This window comes from Bombina bombina, chromosome 3 (assembly GCF_027579735.1).
Source record: "Bombina bombina isolate aBomBom1 chromosome 3, aBomBom1.pri, whole genome shotgun sequence".
NCBI lineage: Eukaryota > Metazoa > Chordata > Amphibia > Anura > Bombinatoridae > Bombina > Bombina bombina.
This window is the reverse complement of record NC_069501.1, coordinates 736,957,186-736,982,031: the sequence shown is the minus strand read 5'-3', so window position 1 is coordinate 736,982,031 and position 24,846 is coordinate 736,957,186. Positions and strand designations below refer to the sequence as shown.

At 38.8% G+C, this 24,846-nt stretch overlaps 1 protein-coding gene across 1 annotated transcript in view; it reads right to left on the bottom strand.

The window, feature by feature from the left end:
- SENP7 (SUMO specific peptidase 7) overlaps window positions 1–24,846 on the bottom strand; it is a 625,329-nt gene that overhangs the window by 232,570 nt on the left and 367,913 nt on the right. The window contains exons 10-11 of the mRNA XM_053707566.1: window positions 24,706–24,822; window positions 9,620–9,742 (exon numbers count right to left, since the gene is read on the bottom strand). Of these exons, the coding sequence (XP_053563541.1) occupies window positions 9,620–9,742; window positions 24,706–24,822 (240 nt within the window). The remainder of the gene's footprint in view (window positions 1–9,619; window positions 9,743–24,705; window positions 24,823–24,846) is intronic.

Sequence of the window (24,846 nt, the reverse complement as noted above, 5' to 3'; positions counted from 1 at the left end):
TTGAATCTAGGAAAAGTCCTAAAACAAGGCCTCCATAGGAGAAAAAGCCACCCATAAGAAAAAGGTGGCCATTAGAGACAGAGCACCTGCCCACGAGACACAAGGCCTCAGGCTGAATCAGAGAGCACTCTCCAATGCAGATGAACCTGGAAGGAATGACCTGAAACTTAACTCACAGACAGGGTGCATTAGCTACAGTGGTTACCCTATAACCCTTTGCCTGAAGAACCGCAAAGCCATCAGGTTACTTCAGCAAACCGTCCAAGGGAAACCGTTTAGCATAGACAAAGCCAAGGAGTAGCGGTCCTCTGGAAATCTGGCCAACCGTGACCAGATCTACTAGCCATACAAAAGGTCATGGCCCAAATTCCAAACAGGAGAACCTCGAACCCGCCCTAGATCCTGAAAAGACCAGTAACAACCTGCAACGGGATCCACAAGGGAAAACGCTGAGCAAAAGCCTCAGCATCCGGAAGAACCAGGGGGATGACAGGTTCGAGCCCCCAATTGTTTAAAACAAACAATATCCCAGAAATTTAAAAACCCTGTCTGATATAGAAAACAGACCCACATGGAGATATTAAGGTAATAACCAGTAGAACCCGGAGAAGGAGAACACCTCGCAAGTCCCGACCCAAGGAAGAGACCACCCCATGCCGAAGTCCAACGCTCCAAAGGAGCTAAGGCATCTCAAACTAAGACACTAGAGCCCATAGGCTTTGGACTGGGAAGGGAAATTCAGGTCCCCAAAGGAGACCCAACTCACATAGAGGAACGGACAAAATCCAAAGGGTCTCAAAGAAGAGAGCAACTATCCCCCGGAAGGGAAACCCAGGACCCTATAAGGAGACCTAACCCACATGGAGAAGTCAAAAGTCTCACTGATAAGAGAACCATGGAAGGAACACGTCCAACAGGACAATTCCTAAAGCCTCCGAAAGGCCAAACCGCCTTAAACCAGCGGTAAGGAGCTGCTAAAATCCCACTTCTCCCACGTGAGGAAGAATACTCTAGGTCCCGAGAGAATCAGAAGCAAAAGGAGTGACGCAGCAGAACACCGCTGACCCAGTCAACCAGCTTGAAGGCTTAATAAGGACTGAAACAATTCTTCCAGCCTCATGGACCCACGAGTCCTCGTTAGAATGCTTAGCTGAAACTTGTAAAATAAAAACAAGAAACACAAATAATAAAGTGAGCACTCAGTGCCTCAACCAGACCAGCAGAACAGGTGCAACGTGTCTGAACAAGCCACGAGACAGAAGATCTGAACCCAAGCAGGACCAGCCTACAGACAGGCCATAACTGTCAAGCTGCCTAAATCCTCCCTCAGAGGGGAAGAGAATAACAGACAAAACATAGGACTAACATGTCCTTTAACAAACTTCCGCAGAAGTAAACAGTGAGAATCGATCCCAGGGAACGTTCCCGAAGGAAACATGTAATCAAAAGTAAAAGACATCCTAACCGGATAAAAGAAAATATAAGGAAACCCGTAGGTGAACGCCCAAGAAGAAACAGGCATACCCGCAGGACCAGCCAAACGGAACCCTGATCTTCCAACAAAACTGGGAAAGATCTCAATAACCGACAATCAGAAGATTACGTCATCCCCTGATGTCTAATGAGGTGAGCCATTCGAAGTAGAATACAGCGGATTCCTGTATCCATTAAGGATAGGATCCTCTAACAACTCAAAAACGTGTCTGAGAAAAACGAGAAGGCGTGCTATTCTGTAACAAAAGGCACAACACTCGCTACACCCGCAGAGAACTGTATAGGCCCACCCAAGGGCAGGAGACCCGGGACAATAGGGCACAAGCACAAACGCAAATAAACGTCTGGACTTTGCAGATGCATAATCGCCAAAAATATGTTAAAGCCAAAATGAGCTGCAACCTCCCGTAGGAACAAGCCGCCCTGCAAGGAGGGATAAACATCATCTGGGTTACCTGCATGTATAGGGAACTCGCCTCTCGGAGGACAGAACCCCCAGAGGCGGATGGCTCAGCGGACCCTTGATTCCCCGAGCCCGAGGAACAAGGCACTCTAATATGGCATATTGAACATAACTGATTGACCTGTGTCAATGGGGCCAATTCGCATTCTTCACAAGTTGAAGAATCTGAATCTGAAATTTGAACAATCTCAGCATCAGAATCCTCCATAACTAGATAGAAAATATAAAAATATGGACTATGAAAATTCTAAACGGCTCCTGACACCCACAATGGCTGGGGCACTCACCACCTCCTAGGAACCAGACGCTAGCAGACCAGAATTTGTCAGTCGCCACACGGTCAGGAATGCTGAAATGGGAGACCAGAACGTAAACACGTCCAGTCACAAGGTGAACCGTATAGTCCAAAAAAAGCGTGCCCAACCATAGGGTCGTGTCACTTCCTAAGGCCCTTATGTTCTAAGCCAAGAGCCCAGTTAACACTACACATAAGCAGATTGAAACACATAACAAACATGATTAAAAAAAACCTCTGTTCAATAATCCCCCTTGGCAGATATTAACCCTCGATTCCAAGATACCAAAGGAGCCTCACTGAGGCCTTATATTATATACTTAATAAGTCCCGCAAGAAAGTACCTTATGGAAAACAAATAAGTTACAGTACATTCTGATGAAGTAAAATGAAACAATCTTACTGGAATCTACGACGTGGAACAGGAACACGGCCCTTCAAGTGTGATGAATAGTAGCAGCGCCTCTGCCATGGACTTGAGAGAAGAAAGCAGGCAGCGAAGCGAAGTTAGACAACGCCAATTGCTTGTGGAGCTGTTAATATGAGTCGGGATGGTTTCGCAGAAAGACTCTCCCTGCATCTCCGGACTCTAACTTTTATCCAGGCCCTCACTGAGAGATCGATAGGATTACTTAAAACTCCCGTTCTATATCGAAGAGTACTACCCTCCATAAGAGACAAAACCAACTTCTGACACTTCTCTGCCAACCTCCTGGGACGAAAGGCAAAGAATGACTGGGGGATGAGGGGAGTGGGAGGAGTATTTAAGCCTTTGGCTGGAGTGTCTTTGCCTCCTCCTTGTGGCCAGGTTCTTATTTCCCAAAAGTAATGAATGCAGCTGTGGACTCTTTCCATTTATGAAGAAAAAAGAGTTAGGATAAGAGCACTTAAAGATCCAAAAATTCCTGCTGGCCTCGGTTAAACCCCTCTGGTTGTAACGAATAGGACAAAAAAGAAATGAAAGAGGCAGCACTAAAAAAATGAATATATATACTGTATGTATATATGTATATATATATATATATATATATATATATTTATCACTTAATCAATGTAAAAAATGGGGATTAAGAAATCAAAATAAAAATAAATCCAAGGCTGAAGAAATCGTTAGTTGGTTAAACTGATACAATTTAATATTGTTGCAAGCTAACAATCCTCCTGGACGCGGATAGAGTCGTCGAGAGGATTTGAACTACTAACTGCATCACCATCCGAAGTTAAGGTACTGTTTTATTAGCGGCTCAAGCCGAAAAGATATAGATATTATCAGTGAACGATCCTTCATTAAAATATTAAGATTAAAAACGCCTCCTTTTCGGAAAGACTTTGGCTTTTTTATTATGGATCACGTCTTTTAAATGGGTCATTATACAGATATATTTGCACAGTTTTTTCTAATCAAGTGGGTTTGAATAGATATTGTCTTTTTCATTGTTTTTATTCACTTAGGGAGACATCCCACAACATTTATAATACTTTGTGTCTTATGTATATATATTAAATTGTATCAGTTTAACCAACGCTTTCTTCAGCCTTGGAATTATTTTCATTTTCATTTCTTCATCCCCATTTTTTACATTGATTAAGTTATAAAAATATATATATATTCATTTTTACGTGCTTTTTAGTGATGCCTTTTTTCTTTTCTTTCAAAAGGAATTTCTTAAACCTTGAAAAAGGGTTAAATGAATTACCAGGCTTAGACCATTCCTTAGAATGAACCGGAAAAACTTCAGGAAGTTTAAAGTGAAGGTCAGTTTTATGCAAATGTACTGCACCAATTTACAGATTAACATATCTGCATTCAAGTCGCTAATGTTATTTTTCAATATTGTTTTTCCCTTTTGAATAAAATATAAATATATCATACCTCCGTTTTACACAGTGACTCCTCCCCTCCACCACTTCCTTATTCAGCACTAGTGACGTTTGGAGCGGTCCCACACGCTCACTACGTCACTTAAAAGTTTGGACACAATACCTCAAGGAAAATGTGCATGTGTATGTTCACCGCAATTGCGCATGCGTAAAAAATTTACGGTCCATACCAGTGATACATAGTATTCAATGAATGAAAACATTAATTCATTGATTGCTATGCGATCATGTCACTCGCTATATCTTTGTGAAGACTCAAAGCGCATTTTTTTTCTTCCTGCTGCCCAACAGCTGTTACAGTAAGTAAAAATATGGTTTATATTTAAACTGACTAGCCTTTATCAATCATATATTATTAGACTAACAATAAAATATAAAAACGTTTTATATCATTGAATCATCATAATTATTATTCATAATTGAATAATCATAATCAGGGGCTGAATCAGAACTTGGGGACATAATCTGAATGATTAGGATAAAATCTAAAATGTTGAAGGGTGTTTTTATTACTATGGATATGAGCATATCGACAATAAACTGAGCAGAATGATTATGCTGGGGCTGAAAAATAAAACCGATAAGTGGAAAAAAGTAAAACTTTTGGGATAGAAGCAGATATATGTCACATATTGCAATTGATAACTTTTTCATATCGTTATTATGCACAATTATATTAATCTGTACACAAGCTATGAAAAATTCAATTGTGCATAATAACGATATGAAAATGTTATCAATAGCAATATGTGCCATATTCCTGCTTCCATCCCAAAAGTTTTATTTTTTGGCACTTATCGTTTTTATTTTTCAGCCCCAGAACAATCATTGTGCTCACTTGTTGTATATGAATTATGCTGCTTTCCGTAGTGCTTGTCACCCAGCACCATTTTATCATTTATAATAATCTATATTATTCTTTACACAAGGTATGAAAAATTAAGATTATTATAAATGATAAAATGGTGCTGGGTGACAAGCACTACGGAAAGCAGCATAATTCATATACAACAAGTGAGCACAATGATTGTGCTGGGGCTGAAAAATAAAAACGATAAGTGGCAAAAAGTAAAACTTTTGGGATGGAAGCAGGAATATGGCACATATTGCTATTGATAACTTTTTCATATCTTTATTATGCACAATTATATTATTCTGTACACAAGCTATGAAAAATTCAATTGTGCATAATAACGATAATAGAATTACAGCGGACAATATTTTTAGATTGCTTTCTTCTAGCAAGATCGATTATATTCAGTGAATCACTATATCCAAAAAATAATGAAGCTGCATATGCATGCGCGTCTCATGCACGAGGATGATGTTGATGACGCTAGCCGGTCTTTAACGCATGCGCAGAAGTGACTAATGACGTGGGGGAAAAGGGTCTGAACGCCCCCGGGGGGGGGGGGGGGGGGGACAGGGATTGGCTATTACAGCATGAAAATCTTTCAATCATTATCGGCAAGATGGTGGGCGGACAATAGAAGTACAATGGAGGAGATTTAAAAGGTGAAATATAAAATTTCCTGACAAGTGTTAGTAAAATTCATGAATGAACATCAAGGTTATTTGAAATTAACTATAGAACGCAGTAAGCAACTAATCCAGACTTGACCTTCACTTTAACAACAGTCTTAAAAACTGAATTTAAATGATTACAAGTTTGGTCATCAGAAGCTTTCAGATTTTTAACCTCTAAAGCACTCAAGACCTCATTTAAAAAATAAGTTCAACTTAAATGAAAAAAGAGAAAATATCAGTCTCAACATCAGATGAAGTTTCCTCATCAGCAGAAACTTCACCCTATGAAGATGTAACAGTATCCCTGGCCCCAGGGCACATAGTATTGGTAAAAGGAGAAACCTGCACTGAACTTAAATGCTTTTTTGCAGGCGGGAGAGCAGCCATAGCTTCAGATACTGCTGCTGTAACTTTCTCAATTTAGGAATAGGAACAGAATCAGAAGGCTCAATCATAGCATTAAATAATGTATAAAGCACTATAACCTCTAAAATAAGCTCTTGAGGAATGGAAAAACCTACCCCCTCCTAAGTAGTCTAGTAATTAAAATGCATAAAACCGAACTGTAAAAAAAGAAACAGAAAGAAAATAACATCCAGCTTAGAGGGACACACATGAAATCAATTGACGCCAAAAAAACAATGTGCACATAACAGACAAAAAGACAGAGAAAAATACCCCTAATAGAAGACTATGGAGCTGGTCGACATGCACATAACCGACCAGCATGAGCTAAATGGACGAGTATCAGGGACGCTAACCCGACGTGAGCAAACCCAAAAGACAACGCGGCAATAACAAAACTAGGCACACAAAAAAACTGCTGTGTGCAAACTTACTATAAGGGGAATAGCAAAGAAAGATTCTGTTCCAGGGCCATATAAAGGATAATATATATATATATATATATATATATATATATACTGTATATATATATATATATATATATATAACTATAACACATAGTGCCAATAACATAGCCATATAGTGTCTTATATAACAAAAAAAAAAAATAATACTTACCAGTAGACACTCGTCTACCATCTAAGTAGCAGACAGCCAAACCGGAACTGAAACATATCAGTAGAGGTTATGGAAAAGGAGTATATTGTAGATCCATAAAGGGAGGCAACAGACAAGTCCTGTGACCGATTATGAAAAGTTTATGAAGAAATTCCCATGAGGTAAATAAAAGAATTATAAACAATACCCCAAGTACATCCCTCTGAAAAGCTCTGCACACTCAGGGGAAACTGGACCTCAAAATACACTGAAAACCCCTCTCTCTGAAGAAAATCATGTACATCTTCATTCTTCAACCACCTCCAACAGAGGCAAAGAAAAGACTGAGGTATGTGTGAGGAGTTATATAGAGCTTTTGGGGTTTGGGAATCTTTGCCTCCTCCAAGTGGTAGGGAAGTTAATTCCCATGAGTAATGGATCATGGAATCTCCCCCCCTGTATGAAATAAATATTTTTTTTATATTAAACTCAACTCCCAGGATAATACTCAATATTGTGAGTCACAGGAGAAACCTCAAACCTGATTGATTTTTTTTGAAAATGTATTCATGCAAACAACAAAGCCCTAGCTCTAGGTGAAGTATAAACCTTGCTTTCCAGGATATGGGAAATGATACCTTTAGCATCTAAATATTACAAGGAAATATCCAGAAGAAAATTTTTTGTTTTCTTTCCGTAAGGCAGGGAGAGTCCACGACTTCATTCCTTACTGCTGGGAAAACCATACCCAAGCTCCAGAGGACACTGAAAGAATAACGGGAGTGAACAAAAAGGAGGCGGACCCTAATCTGAGGGCACCACAGCCTGCAAAACCTTTCTCCCAAAAGCTGCTTCAGCCGAAGCAAACACATCAAACTTGAAAAACTCAAAATTTAGAAAAAGTATGTAAGGAGGACCAGGTAGCCGCCTTACAAATCTGCTCCATAGAGGCCTCATTCTTAAAAGCCCAGGAGGAAGCTACTGCTCTAGTGGAGTGAGCCGTAATCCTCTCAGGAGACTGTTGTCTCGCTGTCTCATAAACTAGGCGGATGACACTCCTCAACCAGAAAGACAAGGAAGACGTAGTGGCCTTCTGACCCCTACGTTTATTAGGAAGGAAACCTTACTTAGTATGTAAAACCGCCTTATCGGCATGAAAAACAAGGTAAGGGGATCACACTGCAAGTGACTAAAGGCAAAGAATGACTGGGAGGATAGGGGAAGTGGGAGGGATATTTAAGCCTTTGGCTGGGGTGTCTTTGCCTCATTCTGGTGGCCTGGTGTTGTATTTCCCAACAGTAAGGAATGAAGTTGTGGACTCTCCTTGCCTTATGGAAAAAAAGCTCTGAAAACAGCTTGGCCATCAGTCTTCCTTTGATTTGGTCTGCAATGCCATTTTGGAATATCTGGCTTCAATTAAAAAAATAATTTGTTTTTACTTGAATAGAATGGATTCAGGCATGTCCTTGCTGTTTTAATACGGAGGAAGAAAATATCTTACCACTAGAGATAATTATGATAAAACATTCTAGGTTAAATCCCAAAAGGATGATGTTTATTAAGGGAATACCCTTAGCATATGCTAAAAGCAGTTATTGGCAGCCTAAGCTTTAATCCTTACAACATAATGATCCTAAGTAAAGAAAGCTGTTGTCATAGCAGCCAATAACACTTATACTGAGGCATCACAGATAAATAAGATATCCAACTGAAAGAGAACTAAAAGTAAGCTCAATGATTAAATCCCTAAAATATAGAAGCATATACAGACAAAGTACAAATTATTAGACTGTAAATAGAGCACTTACATTTAAAAACTACAATTCCAAAAGTTCCAATATTCTTATGCTTAAAGGGACATGAAACCCAAGTTTTTTCTTTCATGTTCTAGAAAAAGCATGGGATTTTAAACAACTTTCCAATTTACTTTGTCTAATTTGCTTCAATATCTTGATATACGCTGTTGAAATGCATATCTAGATAGGCTCAGTAGCTGCTGACTGGTGGCTGCACATAGAGACCTCATGTGATTGGCTCACCCATGTGCATTGCTATTCAACAAGGGATATCTAAAGAATGACGCAAATTAGATAATAGAAGTAAATTGAAAAGTTGTTTAAAATCGTATTCTCTTTCTGAATCATGAAATAAAAATTTGGGGTTTCATGTCCCTTTAATAAAAAAACTTTTATGGAACGTACCTGTTTGGTGCTGTTGTGGTACAGAATATACATGTGCAAAGCACATTTCTTAGTTGCAAAACATGAATAATCCATTTGTAAACCCTGGTGAGTATGTATACATTATCTCTCCTGAATGTGGCTAATTAGGTATAGTTGTAAATAAGCAATCAATGTGTACTATGTATTCTGGTCAGGCAATCTAAAGTATATTTAAAGGGTCAGTAAATATTAAATGTTTCTGCAATGAATAAAGTACTGCAATGAATAAAAAGCTTTTCAGTTATTATAATCTGGGAGCTTACATTTAGATTCTTGAAAAACTGGTGTATGGTTAAAAGGCATAAAACCCAAAATTTGATTCAGATAGAGCATACAATTTTTAAACAAATCACCGCTTTACTTCTATTATAAAATTTGTTTCATTATAATGGTATCCTTTGTTGAATAAGTAACAGTGCACTAATGGTAGCTAACGGAACACATTGGATGAGCCAATAACAAGAAGCATATATGTACAGCCACCAATAAATAGCTAGCTCCCAGTAGTGCATTACTGCTCCTGAGCCTACCTAGGTATGCTGTTCAATAAAAGATACCAAGAGATTTAATTAAATATTTTAAATAGAAGTAAATTGACAAGTTGTTTAAAACTGTATCCTCTACCTGAACCATGAAAGGAACATTTTGGTCTCGTGTCCCTTCAAGAGTACCACTGCTAGCGCTTAGTCCCCAGCAAATATAATTATAAATAAAAGTATAAAAAGAAATGCTTACGAAATGTTCAAGCTGCAGTCGTCTGTGCCAGTATCCTTTCTTGTTAAACATTTAAAGAAAAAACTGCTAAAAATGTGAGATCTCTCTCCAAAATCTTTTGGAAATTTTTCCAACAAAAGGTATCTGTGGATAAGAGTAATATAGCATGTTATATTAAAAACATACAAAAAAACATACAAATGTATTGTATTGTTCTCAATCCATACATGCACAATATATTAACATCAATTCCATTATCTGGTTTTCACAAGTTTTTTTTTTTTATCTTTAATTTTTTATTGAGATTTGTAATAACAACAACAACAATGTGAGTATGTCCATTCACTGTCATGACAAATTTACAGATTATAACCAGACCATTGTGAGAAATACACATGCAATAAAAATTGGTGGCAAATTAAACAATGTGCTTATCTGAAAACACTATACATGTACAATGAATTGCACCCATGGGAGCAACTGTGATGAACATATTGGTATGAAATCTCATTTTTCTATTATAACCTCCCCTTAGTTTTCAATAGGTCACTCTTGGACCCCAACCAAACTTATGTGTCAAAGAGGGGAGGACTAGGCATGGTCAAAGCAACTTTGCAATGGGCCACTCATGGACCCTTAATTATAGATATTGCAAGTACTAGGGATAAATGAACCATGTAAATAGTTGAAAACTAGCCAAGCAAAAAGTAAATGTATGCTTACCTGATAAATTAATTTCTTCTATGGTACGACGAGTCCACAGATTCATCCTTTACTTGTGGGATATTATCCTCCTGCTAACAGGAAGCAGCAAAGAGCATCACAGCAGAGCTGTCTATATAGCTCCTCCCTTAGCTCCACCCCCCAGTCATTTGACCGAAGGTACAGGAAGAAAAGGGAGAAACTAAAAGGTGCAGAGGTGACTGAAGTTTAAAATCAAAAAATATAATCTGTCTTAAAATGACAGAGCGGGCCGTGGACTCGTCGTACCATAGAAGAAATTAATTTATCAGGTAAAAGCATAAATTTACTTTTCTTCTATAAGGTACAACAAGTCCACGGATTCATCCTTTACTTGTGGGATACAATACCAAAGCTACAGGACACGGATGAACGGGAGGGACAAGACAGATGGTTAAACAGGAGGCACCACTGCTTGAAGAACTTTTTTCCCAAAAATAGCCTCCGAAGAAGCAAAAGTATCAAATTTGTAAAATTTGGAAAAGGTATGAAGCGAAGACCAAGTCGCAGCCTTACAAATCTGTTCAACAGAAGCATCATTTTTAAAAGCCCATGTGGAAGCCACCGCTCTAGCAGAGTGAGCTGTAATTCTTTCAGGAGGCTGCAGTCCAGCAGTCTTGTATGCCAAACGGATGATGCTTTTCAGCCAAAAAGAAAGAGAGGTAGCCGTAGCCTTTTGACCTCTACGTCTTCCAGAATAGACAACAAACAAAGAAGATGTTTGACGGAAATCTTTGGTCGCTTGCAAGTAAAACTTCAAAGCACGAACCACATCCAAGTTGTGCAACAGACGCTCCTTCTTAGAGGAAGGATTAGGACACAGAGAAGGAACAACAATTTCCTGATTAATATTCCTATTAGTAACAACCATAGGAAGGAATCCAGGTTTGGTACGCAAAACCACCTTATCAGCATGGAAAACAAGATAAGGCGAGTCACATTGCAATGCAGATAGTTCAGAAATTCTTTGAGCCGAAGAGATAGCAACTAAAAACAGAACTTTCCAAGATAGAAGCTTAATATCTATGGAATGCATAGGTTCAAACTGAACCCCTTGAAGAACTTTAAGAACTAAATTCAAACTCCATGGCGGAGCAACAGGTTTAAACACAGGCTTGATTCTAACTAAAGCCTGACAGAATGACTGAACGTCTGGAACATCTGCCAGACGCTTGTGCAGTAAAATTGATAAAGCAGATATCTGTCCCTTTAAGGAACTAGCCGATAACCCCTTCTCCAATCCTTCTTGGAGAAAGGACAAAATCCTAGGAATCCTAATCTTACTCCATGAGTAGCCTTTGGATTCGCACCAATAAAGATATTTACGCCATATCTTATGATAAATTTTCCTAGAACAGGCTTTCGAGCCTGAATCAAGGTATCTATGACCGACTCAGAGAAACCCCGCTTGGATAAAATCAAGCGTTCAATCTCCAGGCAGTCAGCCGCAGAGAAACTAGATTTGGATGCTGGAACGGACCTTGAATCAGAAGGTCCTGTCTCAGTGGTGGAGTCCATGGTGGAAGAGATGACATGTCCACCAGGTCTGCATACCAAGTCCTGCGTGGCCACGCAGGTGCTATCAAGATCACTGAAGCTCTCTCCTGTTTGATTCTGGCAATCAAACGAGGAAGGAGAGGAAATGGTGGAAACACGTAAGTCAGGTTGAATGACCAGGGTACTGCTAGAGCATCTATCAGTACTGCCTGAGGATCCCTTGACCTGGACCCGTAACAAGGAAGTTTTGCGTTCTGACGAGACGCCATCAGATCCAATTCTGGTGTGCCCCATTGCTGAATCAATTGTGCAAACACCTCCGGATGGAGTTCCCACTCCCCCGGATGAAAAGTCTGACGACTTAGAAAATCCGCTTCCCAGTTCTCCACTCCTGGGATATAGATTGCTGATAGATGGCAAGAGTGAGTCTCTGCCCATCGAATTATCTTGGTAACCTCTATCATCGCTAGAGAACTCTTTGTTCCCCCCTGATGATTGATATATGCTACAGTCGTGATATTGTCCGACTGGAATCTTATGAATCTGGCCGAAGCCAGCTGAGGCCACGCCTGAAGCGCGTTGAATATCGCTCTCAGTTCTAGAATATTTATCGGGAGGAGAGCCTCCTCCTGAGTCCACAAACCCTGTGCTTTCAGGGAATTCCAGACTGCACCCCAGCCCAATAGGCTGGCGTCCGTCGTCACTATGACCCACGCTGGCCTGCGGAAACACATTCCCTGGGACAGATGATCCTGTGACAACCACCAAAGAAGAGAGTCTCTGGTCTCTTGATCCAGATTTATCTGAGGAGATAAATCTGCATAATCCCCATTCCACTGTTTGAGCATGCATAGTTGCAGTGGTCTGAGATGCAAGCGAGCAAACGGAACTATGTCCATTGCCGCTACCATTAGTCCGATTACCTCCATACACTGAGCCACTGACGGCCGAGGAATGGAATGAAGAGCTCGGCAGGTGGTTAAAATCTCTGATTTCCTGACCTCCGTCAGAAAATTTTTCATGTCCACCGAATCTATCAGAGTTCCCAGGAATGGAACTCTTGTGAGAGGGATAAGTGAACTCTTTTTTACGTTCACCTTCCAACCGTGAGATCTTAGAAATGCTAACACAATGTCCGTGTGAGACTTGGCTAGTTGGTAAGTCGACGCCTGAATTAAGATATCGTCCAAATAAGGCACCACTGCTATGCCCCGCGGCCTTAGAACCGCCAGAAGGGACCCTAGCACCTTTGTGAAAATTCTGGGAGCTGTGGCCAACCCGAAGGGAAGAGCCACAAACTGGTAATGCTTGTCCAGAAAGGCGAACCTGAGGAACAGGTGATGATCTTTGTGGATAGGAATGTGTAGATACGCATCCTTTAAGTCCACGGTGGTCATATATTGACCCTCCAGGATCATTGGTAAAATAGTCCGAATAGTCTCCATCTTGAAAGATGGGACTCTGAGGAATTTGTTTAGGATCTTGAGATCTAAAATTGGTCTGAAGGTTCCCTCTTTTTTGGGAACCACAAACAGATTGGAGTAAAACCCCTGCCCCTGTTCCTATTTCGGAACTGGGCGGATCACTCCCATGGTATATAGGTCTTCTACACAGCGTAAGAACGCCTCTCTTTTTGTCTGGTTTGCAGACAATTGAGAAAGATGGAATCTCCCCCTTGGAGGAGAATCTTTAGAATCTAGAAGATACCCCTGGGTTACGATTTCTAAAGCCCAGGAGTCCTGAACGTCTCTTGCCCAAGCCTGAGCAAAGAGAGAAAGTCTGCCCCCTACTAGATCCGGTCCCGGATCGGGGGCTACCCCTTCATGCTGTCTTGGTGGCAGCAGCGGGCTTCTTGGCCTGTTTACCTTTATTCCAAGTCTGGTTAGGTCTCCAGACTGACTTGGATTGAGCAAAATTCCCCTCTTGTTTGGCAGCAGGGGAAGAGGTAGAGGGACCACCTTTGAAGTTTCGAAAGGAACGAAAATTATTTAGTTTGGTCCTCATCTTATTTGACTTATCCTGAGGAAGGGCATGGCCTTTCCCTCCAGTGATGTCTGAAATTATCTCTTTCAGTTCAGGCCCGAATAGGGTCTTACCTTTGAAAGGGATGGCTAAAAGCTTAGATTTTGATGACACATCAGCAGACCAGGACTTAAGCCATAACGCTCTACGTGCTAAAATTGCAAAACCTGAATTCTTAGCCGCTAATTTAGCCAGTTGAAAAGCGGCATCTGTAATGAAAGAATTAGCTAGCTTGAGAGCCCTAATTCTATACAGAATATAATCTAATGGGCTCTCAACCAGAAGAGCCTCCTCCAGAGCCTAGAACCAAAAAGCAGCTGCAGTAGTTACAGGAACAATGCACGCTATAGGTTGGAGAAGAAAACCCTGATGAACAAATATTTTCTTTAGGAGACCCTCTAATTTTTTATCCATAGGATCTTTGAAAGCACAACTGTCCTCAATAGGTATAGTTGTACACTTAGCCATGGTAGAAATAGAAACCTTAGGGACCGTCTGCCACGAGTCCCGCATGGTGTCTGATATGGGAAACATTTTCTTAAAAGTAGGAGGGGGAGCGAACGGAATACCTGGTCTATCCCACTCCTTAGTAACAATGTCCAAAATCCTCTTAGGGACCGGAAAAACATCAGTGTAGGCAGGAACCTCTAGAAATCTGTCCATTTTACACAATTTCTCTGGAACTACAATAGGGTCACAATCATCCAGAGTCGCTAAAACCTCCCTGAGCAACAAGCGGAGGTGTTCCAGCTTAAATTTAAAAGCCGTCATATCTGAGTCTGTCTGAGGGAACATCTTTCCTGAATCAGAAATCTTTCCCTCAGACAGCAAATCCCTCACCCCTAACTCAGAACATTGTGAGGGTACATCGGATATGGCTAATAAAGCGTCAGAGGGCTCAGCATTTGTTGACAATCTTAAAAAACGGTACTGCGCCTTTAAGAGAAAAAAAGCATACACGTTCTGCAAAACTGCTTTAAAATACACCAATCTTTACAAATTTTTGATATCAGACTCAATTTGTGTAGTTAAGTTTGCCCCACAAGAAAAACAAACATTTAACCCTTTATTGTGCAAACCGGATTGATAATAAGGCCTAAATCCGGAAAAACACCCCCAGCACCTCGCCACAGCCCTAATGTGGCGCCTACCTGCCCTCAGGGATTGGAAAAATGGGGTTAAAGCTTCGATTTGGCCCAAAACTTCCACAAGGGCCCTCCGGAGTTGGAGCTGCTTGCTAAGTGAATACAACTGCGCATCTGAGGCGTGAAAATAGGCCCCGCCCATCTCACTCGATGTCTTTACAGCCTCAAAGAACCGCACCAGAGCGGTTTTAAACTACCCTTGTGGGTTCTGAGACCCCAAAAAAAGCCAAGTGTACCCTCAATAAAGTTGCCAAAACGTTGCCCAAAAAAACGTTAACAGCAATCCCAGTTCACAAAACGTTTGCCCACAAACATTCAAAAACTCAGTGTCAACCATTTTTTAATTAGCCCCTTATGCAAGCTTAGTAATGCCCTTCTATAGTTCTTAGGATTACTGCTTACCCTTACCCTCATGGGGATACTGTCAGCCTTTCTGAAATACACAGTCTCTCCAGAAAAAATGACTGAACATACCTCACTGCTATATAGCATGAAAACATTCCTCACACTGAAGTTTCTTGTACCCCTCAGCCTCTGTGGGAACTGCTCTGGATCTTAGTGACAAATGCTAAGATCATCATCCTCCAGGCAGAAGTCTTCATCCATCTGCTGCCTGAGAGTAAATAGTACACACCGGTACCATTTAAAACAAAAAACTCTTGCTTGAAGAAATTAAAAACTAATATTTTATCACCTCTTTCACTTTACCCTTCCTAGTACTTAGAGTAGGCAAAGAGAATGACTGGGGGTGGAGTTAAGGGAGGAGCTATATAGACAGCTCTGCTGTGGTGCTCTTTGCCACTTCCTTTTAGCAGGAGGATAATATCCCACAAGTAAAGGATGAATCCGTGGACTCGTCGTACCTTACAGAAGAAAAATAGTTATATATTAAGTAGTTATTAAGAAATTAACTATTACAATTATATAAAATACTCCCTTTTGTCCAAGGGTTTCTCTAATACCCAAATCTACATATGTAATTTAGAGAGGGAGAACTAATAATGCTTGGTGGCCATTCTTAGACTTTAGTAAATAGAATAACATAATTTATGTAAGAACTTACCTGATAAATTCATTTCTTTCATATTAGCAAGAGTCCATGAGCTAGTGACGTATGGGATATACATTCCTACCAGGAGGGGCAAAGTTTCCCAAACCTCAAAATGCCTATAAATACACCCCTCACCACACCCACAAATCAGTTTAACGCATAGCCAAGAAGTGGGGTGATAAGAAAAAAGTGCGAAAGCATAAAAAATAAGGAATTGGAATAATTGTGCTTTATACAAAAAAATCATAACCACCACAAAAAAGGGTGGGCCTCATGGACTCTTGCTAATATGAAAGAAATGAATTTATCAGGTAAGTTCTTACATAAATTATGTTTTCTTTCATGTAATTAGCAAGAGTCCATGAGCTAGTGACGTATGGGATAATGAATAACCAAGATGTGGATCTTCCACGCAAGAGTCACTAGAGAGGGAGGGATAAAATAAAGACAGCCAATTCCGCTGAAAATAATCCACACCCAAAACAAAGTTTAAATCTTATAATGAAAAAAACTAAAATTATAAGCAGGACAATCAAACTGAAACAGCTGCCTGAAGTACTTTTCTACCAAAAACTGCTTCAGAAGAAGAAAACACATCAAAATGGTAGAATTTAGTAAAAATATGCAAAGAAGACCAAGTTGCTGCTTTGCAAATCTGATCAACCGAAGCTTCATTCCTAAACGCCCAGGAAGTAGAAACTGACCTAGTAGAATGAGCTGTAATCCTTTGAGGCGGAGTTTTACCCGACTCGATATAAGCATGATGAATCAAAGACTTTAACCAAGACGCCAAAGAAATGGCAGAGGCCTTCTGACCTTTCCTAGAACCGGAAAAGATAACAAATAGACTAGAAGTCTTTCGGAAATCTTTAATAGCTTCAACATAATATTTCAAAGCTCTAACTACATCCAAAGAATGCAACAATCTTTCCTTAGAATTCTTAGGATTAGGACACAATGAAGGAACCACAATTTCTCTACTAATGTTGTTAGAATTCACAACCTTAGGAAAAAATTTAAAAGAAGTTCGCAACACCGCCTTATCCTGATGAAAAATCAGAAAAGGAGACTCACAAGAAAGAGCAGATAATTCAAAAACTGTTCTAGCTGAAGAGAAGTCCAAAAAGAACAATACTTTCCATGAAAGTAATGAATGCCCAGAGCAAGCATATGCTCAAAATAGAAGAACCTGAAAAACCTTCAGAACCCAATTAAGACTCCAAGGAGGAGAAATTGGCTTAATGACAGGTTTGATACGAATCAAAACCTGAAAAAAGTGATAAATATCAGGAAGTAACACTGCCTTATCCTGATAAAAAATCAGAAAAGGATATTCACAAAAAAAGAACAGATAACTCAAAAACTCTTCTAGTTGAAGAAATAACCAAAAGGAACAATACTTTTCCAAGAAAGTAATTTAATGTTCAGAAAATGCATAGTTTCAAACGGAGGAGTCTGTAAAGCCCTCAGTACCAAATTGAGACTCCAAAGAGGAGAGATTGAATTAATGACAGGCGTGATATGGACCAAAGCCTGCACGACACAATGAATATCAGGATGATTAGCAATCTTTTCTGTAAAAAAAAGAACAGAAAGAGTAGAGATTTGTCCTTAACAAAGAACTGAAGACAAAATCTTATCCAAACCAACCTGAAAAAATAATAAAATTCTATGAATTTTAAAAGAATGCCAAGAAAAGTAGGTCTTCCAGACTCAATATAAATCTTTCTAGAGACAGTTTTATGAGCCTGAAACATAGTATTAATCAATGAGTCAGAAAAACCTCTATGACTAAAAACCAAGCGTTCAATCTCCATCCCTTCAAATTTAATGATTTGAGATCCTGATGGAAAAAAATGGCCTTGAGAAAGAAAAGGTGTGGTTTAAACGGAGGTGTCCAACGTTGGCAACTGGCCATTTGAATGAGATTTGTATACCAAAACCTGAGAGGCCATACTGGAATTACCAGCATAACAAACAAATACTCCATAAGAATTTTGGAAGAACTAGAGGCGGAAAGAAATAGGCAAAAAGATAATTCCAAAGAAATGTCAATGCATACACTACTTCCGTCTGAAGATTCCCGGACCTTAATAGGCCCCTGGGAAGTTCTTTATTCAGATGAGATGAAAAACATATCTGGGTAAGAGAGACCATTCTCCCAGAGGAAAAGCTGGATTAACAGAGATAATCCGCTTCCCAAATATCTATACCTGGGAAAAAAAACACAGAATTTAGATAGGAGCTGGATTTAGCCCAAGCTGATATCCGAGACACTTCTGTCACAACCTAAGGACTGATAGTCCTACTCCGATGATTGACATACACCATAGTAGTGATATTGTTTGAAAAACATTAAACGTCTCTTCTTCAAAAAGAAACTAACTGAAAGATTCTGAGAAAACACAGAGTTCTAAAATATCAAATGGTAATCTCGCCTCCTGAGATTTCCAAACCCCTTGTGCTGAAAGAGATCCTCAGACAGCCTCCCAACCAAAAAGACTCGCATCTGTAGAGATCATGGTCCAGGTTGAAAGAAACGAAGAGACCTGTAGAACTAAATGATGGTGATCTTAACCATCAAATCAAGAGATAAATATTAGGATTCGAAGATTTAAAATGTGAAATCCTAGAATCCCTGCACCATAATTCAGCATAAAAGACTGGAAAAGGTTCTTTCTATTGAAAATGAGCAAAGGGAATTAAATCCAATGCTGTGGCCATAAGACCTAAAACTTCTATGCATATAAAGCAACTGAAGGAAATAATAGAGACTAAAGGTACCGATAGACGGAACCCAATAACATTATCCCTTGTCTGATAGAGACAAGGACAGTGACACAAACTATCTGGAAACCTAAAAAAGGTGACCCTTGTGTGAGGAATCAAGAGCTTTTGAAAAAAAGAACCTCTAACTATGTCCTGAAGAGCAAGTGAATCATATGAGATTCCGCATCCTCAGAAAATAATCTGAATGAAAACAGAAAAATGAAAATATGCATTTATTGTATCTAATGAAGACAAATAATGCTATCACTGACCAAAAAAAGGCAGAATAGTTTGAATAAAACTCCAAAACCCATTTCCTAAAAATGGAACTGGAAGAAATACCCCAGAAGATTCCAGGTCTGAGCAGCGCTTGAACCCCATGGGTGCCCAGCCATGCTTCAACAGAACCCAAAATATATAGGACCCAAACACACTTAAAGAGAGTGTTAGCCTTACTGGAATAAAATCAAAGAAATTTGGACTGAATAGAAACAAATAAATTTCAAAGAAGTCTTAACCTGCCCCTTGCCAGCCAAGCTGGAATACGGCACGTACATCGCAATATTAGGGAGCTGATTTTGAACTGAAAAATTTCCAATTATAAGCATGTTACTTGGGAAAGAATTCAGGAATTCGTTCCTTAATAAGAACAACCAAACTAGTATAAGCTTAAAGTTTTAGTCTTAGAACTCAATCTTGAGGCCCAGAGTAACAGTTAAGAATTGAATACAATTATAAAACAAATAATTGATTATCTTAGAACAAAAGAAATATGGATTTTTTTTTTTTAAATCACAAAATTCTTCTAGCTAAAATAGCTAAAGACATAGATTAACCCTCATTTGCGAAAATATTCAATAAAATGAAGACACAAATGAAATTATTAGCATGATAGACCAGTTAAAGGAACAGTCAATACAGTGGACTTGCATAATCAATAAATGCAAAACAACAAGACAAATGCAACAGCACCAAGTCTAGTAAATGTTGTCCCTTTAACAATGCTAAAATAAATCATAATCTGATACTTGATCTTAAAGTAAACAGAACAAAAATGAAGCAATTGCAACATCCAAATAAATCACAGGACCAAGAAAAGTACCTGAAACTAAATAATTTTCCATAAATAAGATACAACCATCTAAAGGAAAATAAATACTATTTTGCTATAGAAACAATAGCATAATTAGTAGGAGTAGAGATAGCCCCAATAAATTGGAGAACCCTCCAAATTGAATTTAACTGCTGGCAAAGAATATAGTTTAAAACCTTAGAAGAAGGAATAAAAGAAAATTCTCAGCCTATTCCATTCCCTAGTATGAGGAATTGGAAAGAAAACTTCTGAAAACACAGAAGAATAAATAAGCAGAAATAGTGTCAGCTAGTCTTAAAGAACTAGTTACCTTAATATCCAAAATAATCAACACCTTTTCAACAAAGAACAAATGTACTTTAATAAAGAAATAATAAAAAAGTAGATTTGTTAGTGTCAATATCTGATGAAGAAAATTCTGAAAGAGAAAAAACATCATCAGAGAAGGATAAAACAGTATGTTGTTGGACATTTGAAACTTCAATAATTAAAAAAGAAGTGAAAAAGACCTAAAAATTTTATTAGAATGCACGAAGTCAGACAAAGCCTTTAAAATAGAATCAGAAAAATATTTCTTATAAATCTTCTAAATATTTCTTGTACATAAGATGTAAGAATGGCAATAAAGCATAAATACTAATGGATTCTGCATGTAAAAGTATATCATAATAACTTATTACAAACCATAGCTAAAGATAAACATTTATAACATTTAAAATAAATGAACTTAGCTTTGGTAGAACTGAACTCAGTTAAGCGTTTTTCCAGAAGAAGCTTTTGATCCAGGGTCAATCTGAGACATCTTGCAATATGTAATAGAAAAAACAACATATAAAGCAAAATTGATCAAAAATTGGGAAAAAAATGCCAATGAACAAGCTTCTAGCAACCAGAAGCAATAAACAATGAGACTTAAATAATGTGGAGACAATAATGACGCCCATATTTTTTAGCGCCAAAAAAGACGCCCACATTATTTGGCGCCTAAATGCTTTAATCCGGTAACGCTGACACTTTTGGCGCAAAAAACGTCAAAAATGACGCAACTTCCGGTGACAAGTACGACGCCGGAAATAACTTAGAAAATTTTTTGCGCCAAAAAAGTCCGCGCCAAGAATGACGCAATCAAATTTTAAGGTAAGAAAAAAATTTGATTATTCAAATGCATTATCCCAAATAATGAAACTGACTGTCTGAAATAAGGAATATTGAACATCCTGAATCAAGGCAAATAAATGTTTAAACACAAATATTTAGAACTTTATATAAAAGCGCCCAACCATAGCTTAGAGTGTCACAAAAATAAGATTTACTTACCCCAGGACACTCATCTACATGTAGTAGAAAGCCAAACCAGTACTGAAACGAGAATCAGTAGAGGTAATGGTATATAAGAGTATATCGTCGATCTGAAAAGGGAGGTAAGAGATGAATCCCTACGACCGATAACAGAGAACCTATGAAATAGACCCCGTAGAAGGAGATCATTGAATTCAAATAGGCAATACTCTCTTCACACCCCTCTGACATTCACTGCACGCTGAGAGGAAAACCGGGCTCCAACCTGCTGCGGAGCGCATATCAACGTAGAATCTAGCACAAACTTACTTCACCACCTCCACTGATTTGAGGGTGTGGTGAGGGGTGTATTTATAGGCATTTTGAGGTTTGGGAAACTTTGCCCCTCCTGGTAGGAATGTATATCCCATACGTCACTAGCTCATGGACTCTTGCTAATTACATGAAAGAAATATATATATATATATTTAGTTATTACTTAACTAGCTTAAAACATATCATAATAAACACTATACTTCCAGACACCTGTAGAACGTTAAATTGTAACCTGTGGAGTTCTGAAATATCATATCATATGAGATATGATTGTGTTGGATTACATTTAGGTTTAAGGTAATACAGATCTATTGATGTACTATAATTCTTCTAGTAATGGGAGTATATGGGCATTGAAAACAACATGCTGTGGGGTCCAGTAAGTAGACATAAGGCCAATATAGATAGAAGCTTTTTGTTATAAGGGGGAATTAAACGCGTCTAGATTTCAAAACGCTCACCTATCAAAGCTTTTGGGTTGCTATAGGGCTTCAGTCTCAAAGATTATTGATATATTTTAATCTAACTATAGACTTATAGGGACATTGAAGGCAGTATGTTATAGGGAAAACTGATATAACAAAAAGCATTTGTTATACAAACAGTCATAGTTTTAAGTACCCAAATTGTTAGAAATTGTAAAGTTACTAAAATCATCTGAACATAAAATTGGATTGGGAACCTTGGGTAGCTCTTTCCCTAAAGACGTGTTTCCTGTCAGGAAGTGGGATAATCTCTGGGGATGGAATGTATCTTGTTCTAGCACAGCTTATAGCAAGGGTCTATATAAGGATCCCTTGAAGGTAATACAAACATGCATATAGGGATGAATTAAACAGAAATTGTGTAGCCACATCTGTAGGGTTAAATGACAAGAGTGAACTCATTCGAGTAAGCTATACGAACAAGCAATATTAAGCTAAAGCTGGGTTTAACATGTACAACAGGGAAGGCTAATGGTGAAGCTCTTAATGCATAGAAGAGCACGATTCCCCAATCCTCAGACTATCCAGTCTTCATCAATGGTTCTGTCAATTTCCAAACAGGAACCGGACAGTCCTGTACACTAATTTCAGATGTCCAATAGTGAAAATAAAGTAGCAAAACATTGTGGGCAATAAAGCATATAGGTACCCTATCCATGTTTTTTTATCACATGTAAGTTACCCCACTCTCGTTTTCATAACGAACATGTAGATCAGCATAACATCCTGAGGAAACGTGCAGCCGGAGTTCCATGCCACTTAAGATATAGCCATCTGTTCATTATAGGTAAGTTTCCATAAGGATAGCAACAACAAACTTTGTTGTAAACGCTTAAATTGGTTCCAGACAAAACCTTCTCCTTCCCAGCATATAGACTTCTAGTAATGTCCACCGCTACTATTAGGATTATGGGAACTTGTGATCAAATGTGGTTTCTTGAGGTCTGCTGATGAGGCCATATTATCGTTGGCCATGAGAAAGACACTCTGTTATCTCCAGATCTATCCTCTCTGGTACATTGTGAAGCTCATTCCCACATAGTTGCGCATACTTAATTTGTGGTGCGTCACATGCAGTCAGAGGCCGACACTGGGGCCCATCAGAGTCGCCCCCAAACGTCAGAGAACAAGTATTGGTAGCGTGCAGGACATCGACATAGGTTATGGTAGAGGGAGAGCCGACTGTAAACCTTAGCATATCCACGATGGCTGCCTGTTGATGATCAAAACGGGCACATAATTCTTTCAAAAGAGATGTAGCTAACTACATGATGTATGATACGGAAAACAGGTGCTGGGTAGATTTTAGTTTATAAGATGGTATAGCAGTTGGTGTGTACCTGCTTGTCCTGGATTACTGAGGTGGGGGTGCTAAGATCTTCAGAGAAGGCTGCTGTCAGAGATCTTAGCGGTCCAGAACAGGGCAGGTAGATCATTCACGTAGCATACATCAAGCTATTTGACACTCCATAGTGCATTATACCTCAGACTGTATAGTACAATTGGATGCTGCCAAAGTCTGAAGATAGGTGACAAATATCTCAGACTTCACTACGAGCTTCTGTTTTTGCAGCCATTTCAGTCACTGCCTGGATACTTTCATTATGTATTTTGCCCCCTTTTTTAAGTAATTGTGTAACACTGACAATTAAGAGTTTCCCAATTCAGAAAACATCAATTGCATTTGGCAGGCTTCACAACCTCAACCCTGCCACATATCTGTCTCTAATTGGCCTAAGAAGAGATTACCAGATGAACTGGAAAGCAATATAAATGTTGTTAAGATAAATGACATGACAGTGGCTAGCTGTGTCTACTCCAGTAGCCACTCTTGACTGCCTCTTCCAAATAAAGCAAGTGGTAGGTGGAGTTAACAAGGTCTTCATATGTTCTAAGACATTCACACTCTGCTGATATGTTACTTTATTGCCCCTTTAAAGTGACAGTCAAGTTCAAATTTAACTTTCAGCATTCAGATAGAGCACACAGTTTTAAACAACTTTCCAATTCACTTCCATTAGCAAAATGTGCACAATCCTTTTATATGCGCACTTTCTGAGGCACCAGCTCCTACTGGGAAAGTGCAAGATTCACAGGATATATTTATATGCATTTTGTGATTTGCTGGTGGCTGTTACATGATGAATCAGGAATGAAAATGGAACTGACATTTGTCAGAAAACAATCTACTACTCATTTGAAATTCAAACTAATTGCTATTGCATTGTCTTTTTAATGTGCATTTATAGATTATGTAATTGTACTGTGTTTAGTGGTCATTTAAGATATGTATTTGTTTTAGAAAACACTGAAAACATTTCAAAACTGACAGTGTATTGAGTACAGTTTGTTTGTTTGTTTGTTTGTTTTTACCAATAACTACCCTATCATATTTTTTGCCTTAAATAATACACAATCTGCTAACACCACTCCATCAAACTGCTTTATCTCAGAACATAATCCTAAATGAATTAGCTTTCCCTGGCAGCTTTTTTGAACAAGGGCCAGCTGGCATGTCAGAGATGATTACTGTCTGCCTAGGTATGTAAAACGAGATGTATTACCTATGTTCTATAACTCAAAGTATTCTAACCGAAGAATCATCTTCTCTACATAACTCATTCACAATATGCTCTTTCATTATTTACAAATGAGAAGAAAAAATTCAGAGAGAAATATACTTTACTCACTTAAGATAAAAGTCAATAATAACATCATTAAGGAATTCTCCGTGCTCCAGACAATCCAAATCTTCATTAGTTACACACAAGCCACCCTTTGTTGGCGGAGGAGGATAAACAATCAGTCTAAAATAAAAAAAAATAAGTATT